Source organism: Lepidochelys kempii, chromosome 2 (genome assembly GCF_965140265.1).
Source record: "Lepidochelys kempii isolate rLepKem1 chromosome 2, rLepKem1.hap2, whole genome shotgun sequence".
NCBI classification, from domain to species: domain Eukaryota; kingdom Metazoa; phylum Chordata; order Testudines; family Cheloniidae; genus Lepidochelys; species Lepidochelys kempii.
In genome coordinates, this window is record NC_133257.1 from 40,259,831 (window position 1) to 40,274,138 (window position 14,308).

The 14,308-nt window shown below is 38.9% G+C and overlaps 1 protein-coding gene across 16 annotated transcripts in view; it reads right to left on the bottom strand.

Moving 5' to 3' along the window:
* Positions 1-14,308, bottom strand: part of VPS13B (vacuolar protein sorting 13 homolog B) — a 921,287-nt gene that overhangs the window by 742,321 nt on the left and 164,658 nt on the right. For all 16 annotated transcript variants that reach the window (XM_073330465.1, XM_073330462.1, XM_073330464.1 and 13 more), the window contains exons 8-12: positions 13,329-13,597; positions 10,367-10,462; positions 9,888-10,010; positions 5,675-5,812; positions 452-539 (exon numbers count right to left, since the gene is read on the bottom strand). In XM_073330465.1, coding sequence (XP_073186566.1) covers positions 452-539; positions 5,675-5,812; positions 9,888-10,010; positions 10,367-10,462; positions 13,329-13,597 — 714 coding nt within the window. The remainder of the gene's footprint in view (positions 1-451; positions 540-5,674; positions 5,813-9,887; positions 10,011-10,366; positions 10,463-13,328; positions 13,598-14,308) is intronic.

The following is a 14,308-nucleotide window of genomic DNA, read 5'->3' on the forward strand; positions in this document are numbered from 1 at the left end:
AATAAGCAGCAAAAACAGATTAACTCTTAAGAAACAAAGCTCTTGTCATATAAATCTTCTATATATAAAATAAGAAAGCACAGAAAATATATTCTAAAACTAGAATTATTTCTCAATTTTTTTTACAGCATCAGGGTTTTTTTTAAACAAAGTCATTCAAATATGACACTTTACACAAAATTCAGTCTAGTACACTACTAGATTGTACTACTAGTAGAAAACTACTTTAAGTTTAGCTGTTGATTATAAAAAAGAATCTTTCCAATCATCTATGAGAAAAAAAAAGTTAGAATACCAAGAATCTAAGAAAACTCAAACATGTCGGTTCCAACAAGCAACTGCAAAAATAAATCTAAAGTAAGGTAGAGGACAGCTAGTCAAGGCCAGGTGGCTGTCAAAAAATCTTTGCTTTCTGTTTTTCAAGGGAGGGCAAAACAAAGAAAAGGAGTACCTTTGCCACCGGTGCTTTCCACTGTGTACAAGTAATCCATGTAAAAGGCACCAAACCTCTGCATTCCAGCTATCTCTGAGTATGTCTCCTACCAACAGAGCAAAGCAAATAAAACAAAAGTTGTGTAAGGAAAGAATCTTGAGATTACAAACTAATAGGCCTACTATCAAAGACATATATGCTTGTTTGGTTTCTGCATTAACACACAGAAAGGCTTATCAAAACAGAAGACAGAGGTTATCTCAGAGAATTCACCTTTCAGATAGGTGATCTAACTTCTATTGCACACCACACAAAAAGGAGATCCATAATTCTGCTTGACATTTTGATCACTTTATCAATTACATATAGTTTATTAATACCTTTAATAGAGTAAATATTCTTCACTTGACCTCCCACATCCCAGCAGACCTGTCTAATACTGTGAAATTAAAACTAAAGATTGTTAATTCTAAAATATTTTGATTTTTTTAAACAAAAGAATGCCTTTTATCTTTAGCCTTTTGAAAACTTAGTAAGTCACTATATCATCATAATTTTTAGACAATATCTCATATTTTAATTTCATAGAAGCAAGAGAACCATAGAAAACTTGTCAAGGAAAGGGCATTTTTTAATTAAGGAGAAGTAAAGGGTATTCATAAATGTTTGGGTTTGGGGTTTTACCAACTTCACTCTGTTGTGGCATCTCTAGATTAATATATACTGTACTGCTCTTTTCATTCTTTTTCTTTTTGTTATAAGCAGTATATAGAATCATAGAAATGTAGGGCTCGAAAGGACCTTGAGCGGTGACCTAGTCCATCCTCTCCTCCTCCCCCCCCCTCCGAAACAGGGCCAAGTATAGCTAGACAATCCCTGACAGGAGTTTGTCCAACCTCTTCTTAAACACTTCCAGTGACAGGGATTCCACAACCCTCCTGGGAAGCCTATTCCAGTACTTAATTATCCTCAGAATTAGAAATCTTTTCCTAATATCTAGTCTCCCTTGCTGCAAATTAAGCTCATTACTTCTTGTCCTACCTTCAGTGGATACGGAGAACAAATGATCACCATTCTCCTCTTTATAAAAGCCTTAATATATTAGCAAAATTATCAGATCTCCTCTCTGTCTTCTTTTCTCAAGATTAAACATTCCCAGTTTTTCTAACCTTTCCTCAGAGGTCAGGTTTTCTAAACCTTTTATCATTTTTTGATCCTTTTCTGCAGTACTACTGCCTAGCCAGTTAGTCCCCATTTTAGTCGTGCATTTGATTTTTTCTTCTTATGTGTAGTACTTTGAACCTATCTTTATTAAATTTCATCATGTTGATTTCAACTAATTCTCCAATTTGTCGCGGTCGTTTTGAATTCTAATCCTGTCCTCCAAAGTGCTTACAACTTCTCCCAGTCTGGTGTAATCTGAAAATTTTATAAGCATACTCTCCACTTCATTATTCAAGTCATTAATGAAAATGTTGAATAGTACTAGACACAGGATAGAACCCTCCAAGAACCCCACTAAGTACATCCTCCCAGTTTGACAGCAAACCATTGGTAATTACTCTGAGTATGATCTTTCAGTCAGTTGTGTAACCAACTCTTATAGTAATTTCATCTAGACTGCATTTCCCTAGTTTGATTATGAAAATTTCATGTGGGATTATGTCAGAAAGCTTTACTATAATCCAGATATCACATCTACAGCCTCCGCCATATCCAGTAGGCCAGTGGTTCTCAAACTTACTTGATTGCACACACAGCCTTTCTTTGTGTCTGTAGCAGTTTATGCCCCCTCCACACACACACACACCCCGCCCCTAGCTCTCCAGCCACCAAGCTCTGAATGTGCGTAGTAAGTTTTTTTTTCCCCTAAAACTTCTCATGCCCTCCCCCAACCAAAATACATTCGGCGTACCACCAGCACTCCCATTTGAGAACCACTGCAGAAGGCCAACAACCCAGTCAAAGAAGGAAATTAGGTTGACTTGGCATGATTTGTTCTCAACAAAACCATGCTGGCTATTTCCTTATCACCCTATTATCCTCTAGGTGCTTAAAAATTGATTGGTTAATAATTCCACATATTGAAGTTAGGCTGACTCGTATATAATTTCTTGGGTCCTTCTTAAAGGATGTTTGCCCTTCTCCAGTCCTCTCAGACCTCACCAATCCTCCATAAATACTCCAAGATGATTGCTAATGGTTCCAAGATTATCTCAGCTAGTTTCTTAAGTATCCTATGGTGAATTTAGTCAGGTCATCAACTTCAATAGATCTAATTTATCTAAATATTCTTTAATCTGATCTTTCCCTCTTCTGGTTTGTGCTCCTTACCCCTTTTGTTAATATCAGTCATGGTAGGTATCTGGTTACAATTTACCTTTCAAGTGAAGATTGAGGCAAAATATGTATTCAACACCTCAGCCTTCTTGACGTCATCCATTAGCAGCTTTCGTTCCCCGCTAAGTAGAGGACCTACTCTCTTCTTCATCTACCTCTTGCTCCTAATGTATTTAAAGAACCTTTTTACGTTGCCTTTCATATCCCTGGCTAGGTGCAATTCATTTTGTGCCTGAGCCTTTCTGATTTTGTTCCTATATCCTTGCACTATTCTTTTGTACTAATTCTCAGCAGTTGATCCATGTTTCCACTTTTGGTAGGATTCCTTTTTTATTTTCAGCTCATTAAAGATCTCCAGGTGTAATCATATTGGCCTAATACTATTCTTCCTATTTTTTTTATTTACATCCACATATTCTGTTGCTGTGCCTTAAATACTGCCTCTGAGAAACTGCCAGCTTTTCTGAACTCCTTTTTCCTTTACATTTGCTTCCCAAGAGACCTTATCTACCAGTCCTGAGTTTGTTAAAGTCTGCTTTTTTGAAGTCCATTGTTCTGACTCTGCTGCTCTCATTCCTTCCTTTCCTTAGGATCATAGAACCTATCAATTCATGATCACCATAATTTTTTTCCATCCCCACAAACAATTGCTCCCTGTTAGTCATAATCAAGTTTATAATGGGCTTCCCCTCTGCTTACATCCTCCTCTGTATGAAACAAGAAGTTGTCGCCAGCACCTACCAAGAACTTCTTGGAAATTTTATGTTTTGCTATATTACTCTTCCAACAGATGTCAGGGTGGTTAAAATCCCTCATTATTACCACATCTTGTGTTTTGGAGACTTCTGTTTCTTTTTCTAGAGACATCTCATATATTTATAATACTGACCCAAAGCTCTCTATCATAAGACTTTTAATTTTTTAAAAAAAATCAAAGTATAATCTTATCAATATGTATCTGGCTCAGAATATCAATATTTGTAGGATAACTTTTTCAAAAGTGCCTACAGGTATATCTACGCTGCAATTAGAGATCTATGGCTGGTCCATGTCAGCTGACTCAGGCTCGTAGGGCTCAGGCTAAGAGGCTGTTTAATTGCAGTATAGACATTTGAGCTCAGGCTCCAGTTGAGTCAAATGACATGGGCCACCCATGCATTTTTAACTGCAGTGTAGACACACCCTCAGTGATTTAGCAGACTAAATGACTTAGGTACTTAGAAGACTATGTCTCATTGAAACACAACAAAAGGCAGGGCTTGTTTACACTACAGTAGAGCACATGAGTGCATAAGCAACATATGTCAACAGAAGGTGTTCTGCTGCCAGCATAGCTACACCAGCTACCCTATGGCAACAGAGGCACTCTTCTGTTAGCATAGCTGGGCTATACTGGGAGTTCTGCCAGCATAGCTCTGTCAGCTAGAAAGTGTGATTTTTGCACACTCCTCGGCAATGTAGCTATGCCAGAAAACTTTGTAGTGCAGACCAGATCTCAGACTCTTCCTAGGTGCCTAAATCTCTTTTGAAAATGGGACTTCAGAATTTTCAAAATTATACCCAGAATCTGCAGTCTCACATAGATTTGATTCAAAATAGAACTGACTGTATAGTGGATGTGCTCTCTGCAAATGAGAACAAAATGGGGAATAACTCTAAAAATGTACACAGAAAGGAGACTTGTTTGACTAATTCCAAAAATACCCCTCTTGACACACAGTTTATTTGAAGTCCTAAAATGACAAAAAGTGTGTGTGTTTGAGAATATAGCCAGTGTTACAAATCAGAGCACAAAGCATACAGAAGCAGAATGACTCAGGGTAAGTTAATTTTGTCTCCTTTGAAATGATAAGAACGTTTCTAGCTAAAAAAAAAAAAAAAAGCTTATTTACTAAAGAATTTTGTGCGTGGTCTAATTGTCAGAAATTTCTTGGGTCTGGTACCCCACGTTGCACAACAAGTTTTCTCTGAACCATTTCTAATTTGTAGGCGTTATACAGTATACGAATTTTGTTAACTACAAAATGTTATACCCCTTTTCTCCCATATGTGAATATCATATTCAAGTTATTCAACTGATTCAATTTCTTAAATTCTGTGTATAATCTCATAAAACAGGATCAGACCCAGATATAGAAGAGATATGGAGTGATGTGGAAAATTACTGAATCCCAAATAACCCACAGAGATATAGTAAGAGAAGCAGTATGTTGCTCTCCAACAGCATAGAACAACAATGGTGAACATGAAATGCCAAAGGACATCTGTTCCAGCAATTTAAGATTACTGGGTTTCCTTAATGGGAATCAGAAATTATTACATTCTGGACAAACGACTGCTAAACACCCTATTAGTGAACATAAGAGAGAATCTAATTTACAGTGAAGCAGTATATTGATATCTGACTGAAGAAGTAATAAATGTTCTATGTTAAGTAACACAATAGCTGTCAAAATATACAACCATACCATCACCAAAGATAAAAGCTGAATTAGTAGTACACCTTGCAAGTAGATAGATATAGCATGCAAGGACAATACAATTAACATTCTTCCAGACTTGGGCTCTTTAAAACAGCAGTTCCCAAACTGTGGTCCATAGACCACTGGTGGGTTGGATGAGCACTTGCTGGTGGTCTATGAAGAACTGTTTGGATACATGGTGCTGGTGCTCCTCTTCATTTCTGGTTTCTTTTACAGGCACTCAAACTCTGAAATCAATGCAGCTACTGGGTGCTCAGCAGTTTTGAAAATTTGCCCTTTTGGGGGGCCAACAAGGCCATTTGTAGAGTATGGTGCTGTTCAACATAAGAAAGGGTGGCAGGATCTGGTCTTTAGAAAGAACATAGATTCTAAAATCCATTGAAAAATTAAAAAAAGAAAATAAAATTAATTTTCTAACCTTATGATGAGCTGCATCCAAAATAAATTCTGCACGAATACCATTATTTTCTGGACTTCTGTAATCAAATAGTGAATTGGTAAGATACGTCATTCCTTTTGCACTCAAATTTTCTCCACAACTGAAGAAGTAGGCCTCCTTAAAAGGTCGATTTAAAAAAAAAGAGAGAGAGAGAGAGAGAGGGGCACAAGAGGGCAAACATGAGAAAAAGTCAGGTTAGTGTGACCAAACATTTCTGTTGTTTCTTCATACAATGATCTATGCAAAATCAACATGAATCCTTATGAAAACTTCAAACAGGCCACCTTAAATTCACTCCTCATTTTCAGCAAAAATTCTGGTATAGATGAAGATATTAAAACAATGATTTAATTAACTTCAAAGCTTTTCCTTATTTACAGGTTAATAAAAATATCCTGGGCTAATGAACTTTGCTATTCTATAGTTTGTTAGCCCAGAATACTGTGAACTTGATATTAACAAGAGAAGAAGTCTTTCGGAGAAGCCTTTCGGAGAAGTCTTGAATTATTATTACGCTGAAATATGCTCTCCATCTCATGTACACACCACTATGTGGCCTAACAACCTCAGGCAGGAGCGAGAGGAGGTGAGCGTGTGGTCTTTCACATGGGAGATCAGGTCCAACATTGCCTGGAAGCGGGCCTCTGGAAGGAATGCTCTGGCTCATGTGGCCCCGAGGACCTCTCCTTTGAACTCTATCATTGCCCCGGCATTAAGGTCGATTTCTTTTAGTTTATCAACAGGCCCAGGTCATGGTAGATGGAACGTACCAGATCGAAGCGTCATTGCACCTGTTCCCGAGATCTGGCCTCGATGAGCCGATCGTCAAGGTACAGGAAGACCTGGACACCTCGAAGCCTCAGGTAAGCAGCCACCGGCGCCATACATTTTGTGAACATCCTTGGAGCCGACGAGACTCCAAAGGGCAGTGCCATGATTTGGAAATGGCTCTGCCCACTACAAAAAAGAGGAACTGTCTGTGCCCTTGGAAGATGGAGATATGGAAATAAGCATATTTCAAATCAAGGGAGGCCTGTCTCCTGGATCCAGGGAGAAGATAATGGAAGCTAGGGAGACCATGCGAAACTTCAACTTCCTGAGAGATTTGTTGAGGCACCGCAGGTCCAGGATGGGTCTTAGGCCCCCCTTTTGCTTTCAGGATTAAGAAATAGTGGAAGTAGAACTCTTTTCCTCTCATTTCCCAAGGGACCTCCTACACTGCCCCTAGCTGCAGGAGGTTCTCATCCTCTTTAACGAGGGGATGCTTGTGAGAGGGTCCCTGAAGAGGGACAGGGAAGTGGGGTGGAGGGGAGGCAGCTGAGAATTGCAGGGTGTATCCCAAAGATATAATTTCTAGCACCCAGAGGTCTGAGGTTACCCATGACCAGGCTGAACAGTAGTGGTGTATGCGGTTGAGGAGAGAATGAGGCAGATCCAGGAACTTGACTGGGGCTTCACTCTCAAGTGCACCATCAAAATGAGCACTTCTGGCCCCGCTGATGCTTTGCCGGGCCGGGCAGGTGAGTGGGAGGAGGAAGGGTGGCAACAACTAAAACTCATATCTCTAGCCTTTCTGCTTGCAGACCCCTGCCAAGGCTGCCAGGGCCTTGAAGGCGGGGGGCAGCCGAAACTGCTTCCTCACCTACTGATGTGTATGCAGACCCAGCAAGCAAAAGGTGGCCCGACAGTCCTTTAGTCCATGCAGCCTCACATCTGTTTGTTCTGCAAAGAGACCATTCCCATCAAACAGGAGGTCCTGGATGGAGGACTGCATCCCCTGGAACAAGCCCCCAGTTTGAAGCCAGGAACTGTGCCTCATGATCACCACTGATGCAACCACAGTGGCCACTGAATCGGCCACATCCCACATCATTTGGAGGGAGAATCTCGTCGCTGTTGTACCCTCCTACATTGGGCCTTGAATTCTTGGGCCAAGTCCTGGGGCAGGGAATCCTTGAACTTACGGAGGGAGTCCCATAAGTTAAAGTTATATCTCTGCAAAAAAGCCTGGTGGTTTGCAACCCTGAACTGAAGGCTGGCCGTTGAATAAATTTTCCTTCCAGAAAGATCCAGCGTCTTGGCCTCCTTAGTTTTGGGGGTAGAACTGGTTTGCCTGTTGGCTTCAGAAACGGCCAGCAACCCTACACGTGGGTGGGTGTACAAGCATTCAAACTGCTTGGCTGGGACAAAATATTTCTTTTCAGCTCTCTTGGAGGTGAGTGGGACTGAAGATGGGGTTTGCCAGAGGGCTTTGACTATCTTTAAGACCCCATCGTGCACCGGAAGATGTCTGACTTCTCCACCATCTCCTCAACGTCCAGTGGCCACCCTTCAGAGCAGGACCTAGTGCTCGTTGAAATCCTTCATGGGCTAGCTGGAGGGGGCCCTGCCACAGCTTCATCTGGAGAGGACAATGACAACTGGTCCACCAGGGGAGAGCCCGGGTCATTGTTACCAGTGGGGGGGAGGAGGGTTTTGGGGTGCACACTCACTCCTCCACCCCAGCGTCCAATTGTGTTTTGTGCACTAAGTCTGGCACCACTGGTTGCTTTTCCTAAGTGGTGACCAAAGATTGGTGCAATGGAGACATCAACATAACCAGAATGCCCCAGGCATTCCAGTAGAGCCACTGCACCGGCCACTGGCCCTGCTGCCAGGACAGCATTGAGGAGGCTGACGCAGCCTCAGGTGCCCAGTCGTGCCGGTGCTGCCTTGGTAATAGGCTGCACTCCCTTTCCAAGCCAGAGGAATCCCCTTTCGGTGATCACAGTGGGACCGGCAACACCCGAGTCTAACCGCTAACCATTGCTGTGGGTGAACAATGCCTCGAATTGGCAGATCGGTGCGGGATCGGTATCATGTCGGAGAACGTTCCCATGGTCTAGGTGATGGCAACCTACATCATGGAGACAGCTGGCAGGAGGATGACCAGTGCCAGCCATACAGTGGCCAATGCCTCCCTCCAAACGAACCTCATTGAGAGGGTGGAGACCAGGAGCGTGGTGTCGGCAGTCTAAAACATTGAATCTAAAACAGTGCTGTTGCAGAGACCTGGAGTGCAGCGACAGAGAGCGCTGCCTCTGCTCCAGGGTCTGGGGCGGGGGGGATATTCACTTGACCTCTGTGGTTTTATTATGGCTGACTTGTTCTTGTGGGGAACCTTTGCCAGGTCCATCACAGCATGCAGTGCCAGCTGCACTGGGAGAGTCCTTTGCTTTCTGAGCACCGGGAGGGCCTGGGAAGGCACTGACCCAGCTATGAGTCTGGTCCCCTACCACTCTCTGGAGTCAGTGGCAGATCCCTCAAGGGGCTAGGAGGCCCCATTGGGGAGGCACCCCCATGTAGTTCCGGGGTGGGCTGGTGACCTGAACTGGGTCCTTTACCCAATGCCCCTTGGCCTTTCTTGCCCAGTGCCAGGGAGTCACACTTCTTTGACTTCTTTTTGGGCACCAGCAAAGGGGAGCGCTGCCGGGGGTGCACTGCGCACCAAGGCCGAAGTGGTGGGAGTCAAGTCCGGCCAGGACGGCTCTGAGGCTGGGCAGAAGGCAGCCTCCATGAGAGGGAACCGAGAGGGCATAGGGTTGGCGGCGCCTGATATATCAAGGCATAGCACAGCACTCCAGAGGGCACCACAGCCAACCCATCAGATACTGCTAAGGCAAAAATCTCCAACAACTGTGCACATGGGCATGCACACACCTAGAATGCAATCAAGATGAGTAAGCACTCAAAGAACAACCATGGTTGTTGCAGGGAGAAGGATAGGGAGTTCAGAGGGTAGCATCCAGGATTCAATACAAACAATCATACATGGTATGATTGTTGCAAAATAACTATCTCTGAGAAACATTTAGAGATGTTCAGATGGAAGATGCTGTGTAACTGCAATCTATTAGTAGCTGTAGGATTATTAAATAAGAAACCCTTGGCAAATAAATGTGCAGGAAATTGCATTACTAAGAAATAAGTGTATAGTTTCTATGGTTCAGTAACTGCATAGTATCCTCTCTCTCTGAGAGAGACAGTTACCCCAAATCATGCCAGTTATACATACTACCACTAAACACAGGATTTGTGTGACACTGTACTCTTCACCACACCTAAGAAAAGTAAATATTTTTCATATTTTAAATCAATAAAGCACATCATCTTTGCTGTATTTAACAATCAGCATTATTTCAAATGAACTTACTTTATCACTTCTGTTCACATTCTCTTCAAAGTCTTTAATTCCCATAATTCCTTTAAGGCACATAGCTTGGCAACCAACAAAACCTATTTGGCAGTCAAAGAAAGGTTCTCCCATCATAAGGACCTATTGGAGGGGAAAAGTTATATGACAACGTGTACTATACGACTGAAGATATTAAAAACTAAAAATTGAAAAAGTAGAGAAAATTTTAAAATAATATATGGTAAGCTTTACAGGTGTGTTTTTTAATTAATCAAGAAATGAATTCAATAACAACATTTTTAAAAGTACACTCTTACCAAATCTTAGTACTATGGTGTTCTAATTTGCAGTAATGGAGAATAGGAATTACTTTAGTGAACTATCTAATAAAGTAGAAATATACAACCAAATATTAACTGATGAAAAATATTTATTATACATCAATTTGCAAAGACATTTACTATAACCTGAAAAATCTAGTCATACTGGAACATTACCTCAACTGTGGTTCCTTCTTGCTCCCAGCATATAACTTCTTTGGATTTTACTTTCTGAGGGCTATAATAACTACTTTCAGCTTGCATTTCAGTAAGCTATGAAACAATGATAAACACCTTATATTAGCCAATATTAGCATTAAACAGCAATAATCTGTCATTACTATATAGAATTGATGAAGACAAATTAAACGTTAGTATGGGCCAAAAATTATTATTAGGCAGGAAACAGGTGCAGTAAAAACAGCTGTAACGTATTATCCATATTAGAATATGCGAACTTCTAGCTGAATATGCCAATTTAATCTCAAGTATTGCTAAAAAAGTTTTAAAACACTTTAGTATTTTTATTTAGTTGTCTTTTTACACCAACAATGTATAAAATTAAAGTAACAGATATGCAGCTGCAATACACATGCCAGTTTATAATCTGCTCTAAAAATCCATAAACTTATTGAAACATTTATCCTGCATAGTAAATAATTCACAGCATAAATAATATTAAAGAAAACATTATGACTTTGAATCATACCTAAATTTCTTTTTTCTCATGTTATTTTAAAATAAAACTCTATTAAATTTTATTTTCTATGCTCTAAATACTTAGATATTTATCAAAACTTTAAAGCAGTAAATCATACAATGGAAAAAGTACATTATACAGTTAAACACTCTATTAGAAAAGTTGTACTAAAACTTCATATTAGTTTTGCATTTTTATAGTTTGATCTGCTGACATTAATAATTCAAGTTTTAATCTTTACATAATACACACCGGCTCTCATTACTTAGTTATTTCCAAGAGAGTGTAGAAATGGGTGCTCTTTCTAAGTAAAATTCTGTAATCCAAAAGCTCAAGTAAAATTGGTTTTTAAAAACAAAAACAAAATAAAACAAAAACTGATCACTGTTCAGCTGTGTGCAATTATTGTGAAGGAAAAGCAATTAATTGATTAAAAGAACTCAGACATTACAAGAACAATTTTCAACATTATTAGAAAAATGCTACATTTAATTTGGCACGATTTTTTAGCTGGAATGGTATCAACTGTTGAGAATGCTAATGTAGAAACTTGACCTTATTTTTTGACCAAAATATGAACCACAAATTAATTCCATTCATTCCTTGCATGCAAGCAGAACAATGAATTCTAATGTTTTCCTCCTAAATGTCACCATACTGCTCTCATATACCACTTTACATTCTAAAAATATAAAATGCAAGATACCATAATTTATAAGTAATTTTTACCACAACCTAAAATTAAATGCACAAGCCTATTAACACAACATTAAGAGGCCCAATCCTGCAACCCTTGCTCACGTCAATCAGTGGTTCTCAACTAAGGGTACACATACCTATGAAGATATGCAGAAGTCTTCCAGGGGATACATCAACTCATCTAGATATTTGCCTAGTTTTACAACAGGGTACATAAAAAGCACTAGCAAAGTCAGTACAAACTAAAATTTCATACGGACAAAATGAGAAAGTAAGCAATTTTTCTGTAATAGTGTGCTGTGACACTTTTGTATTTTTATGTCTGATTTTGGAAGCAAGTAGTTTTTAAGTGAGGTGAAACTTGGGGTATGAAAGACAAACCAAGCTCCTGAAAAGGGTACAGTAGTCTGGAAAGGTTGAGAACCACTGACATAAATAGGTCCAATGACTTCAGTAGGATTTCTCATGTGAGCAAGGGCTGTAGAACCAAGATTCAATACTGCACATGGGAATACAAAACAAAGCAAAACCATTTAAGTTCCAACTGCAATTTTTAAAAAATTACAACTCCCATGCTTTTAAACAAAAACAAGGTAAGTGAAAATCATGGGAAAGCTGCATATTTTTCTCCACTCATATTAATTAACATTTTTAACTAAACAGAAGACAAAGATATGTTTCAAGTACCTAATAAATCCTTTAAATAAAATTACTTACATTCTTACTCAGATTAAAATGTTAAATAATTAGCAACTGTCAAAGCTGAAGTGGTTGAAACTTTTTCAACAACATGCCTTTTTAAAATGCAGATTCTCCACCATCCATTCTTTTCATGCTCTAAAGCATTCTGGCCTTTATTCAACATGTGCCTAACTATAAACTCATCATTAGTCTTCAGTCAGGCTACTCATGGACATAAAATTTGACATGTGTTTAAATACTTTGCTAAACTAGGCCCCGGTTTTTATCAAATTAATTCCTGTCAGTAAATCTTAGTGTTTTATCAGTATTTAAGTTATTAACAATATTACATAAAATCAATGACTGTTTTCTGAAAACACAACAGGAATAAGCAGAGATTTTTTTATTATTTGAGATTATTTTGATCACTGATTTATGAGAAAATTTATACAAATCTCAGTATCTCTCTCTCTCTCTCTCTGTATACATATAAAATTTCTTACTTTACTGTTCCTAAGGTGACTCCCAACAGAAGTACAAGTATTTAAAAATTATGTCAACTAAAATTTACTTTAATCTTGGATGTTCCAGAGTAACAGGTCCAGTTCTATCTATTACTACACAGTAAAGAAAATAACTCCAGCCATTCTCAAATTGCTATATCAGCAAAAGTACTTTTACAAGAAACCAAGTGAATTTGCAAAAATGTCATGTAGACTCAGAAGCCAATATTAAAATAAAAGTTCATGGATACTTTTCAGTATTAAGAACTTTTTTTTTCTTTCAAGTTTTTTATCTATTTTAGTGCTAAATTAAAATGGTTTTCCTTCAGAACTGGATTGTTTTTCATTGAACTAAATTTTATATCAATCACCTCACAAACCCAAGTTAACTGCAAATTGTTTGATGAAGAATAAAACTGTTCAACTGCTTCATATTTTCAGCAATATAAGTCTTTCCTCTCTTTATTAAAGACAAATAACCACACACTGAAATCTAATACATTAATTCATTGCTCCGCAAAACAATTATTAGACTATAATGTAGAGATGTATTTACCTTGAAAGTCACAGTTGCCTTTGTGCAGTAAAACCCAATAGAAACAATAGGATCCTTAATGGCCTGGGATTTGTGTTGATGCAGTATTGTTCCACCTTCTGTTCCAGTATAGTCATCCTCTCCATCATCATAACTCACAATAGCAGGAACAAAAGACCAGGCCCAGGAAACCCATCCCTGCTGCTGATCATCATCTTGATGCATGTAGGGTTCTTGGTTAATATACTGGGTAGAATATTGCATATCTGAACCTGTTTCATCTTCTATACCTTTTGACACAAAATATAAATCAAATTTCAACTCAACAGTAATTAAAGGCTCTTCTTTTATGCAATGTCCACAATTATAATATGCAGGCAGTTATCTGGGGTAAGTTTTACACGCCATTCTCTTGTCTCTAGTCTCATTAATACCAATACAGATTTTTATAAATGAAAGTTTCCCGCTAAGGCTTCCTAAGCTCCTAAAAAAATTGTTTTTTTTAGATTTTAAGGTAGCAAATCTGAGCTCTGATGACTTTCACCAATATTTTCCATTATGACTACAGAAATGCTATGCACTTCAAATGTTTTTCTCTATGGTACATGTTTTTCAGCCACATTCAGTTCTCCCTCGTTGAGGCTATTCTTAAAGTTTCAAACCAAATCTCATTAAATAAGGCAATCTTACAACTTTAAAGTTCAATTTTATGAAAAGTGGGAGGAAAGCTTTGTTTTTAAAACCCACAGCAATGAAAGTTCAACACAGTCGTATGCTGATGCCTGTATACTATGGTGATTGCTACCCTATAAATACACTATATTAATCTTAATTATACAATATTCCCTTATTTTCAGAGATGTGTACTGTAACTCCACCATATCATTCACAATACTCAAAAATAGCATCCAGTTTTAGCACAGAAGAACTTTTAACTTAATGTCAAATAATGATGTTGGCCTTTATCTTGGTCTCTTTTCCTCCTAATTTGGGGCTTAATG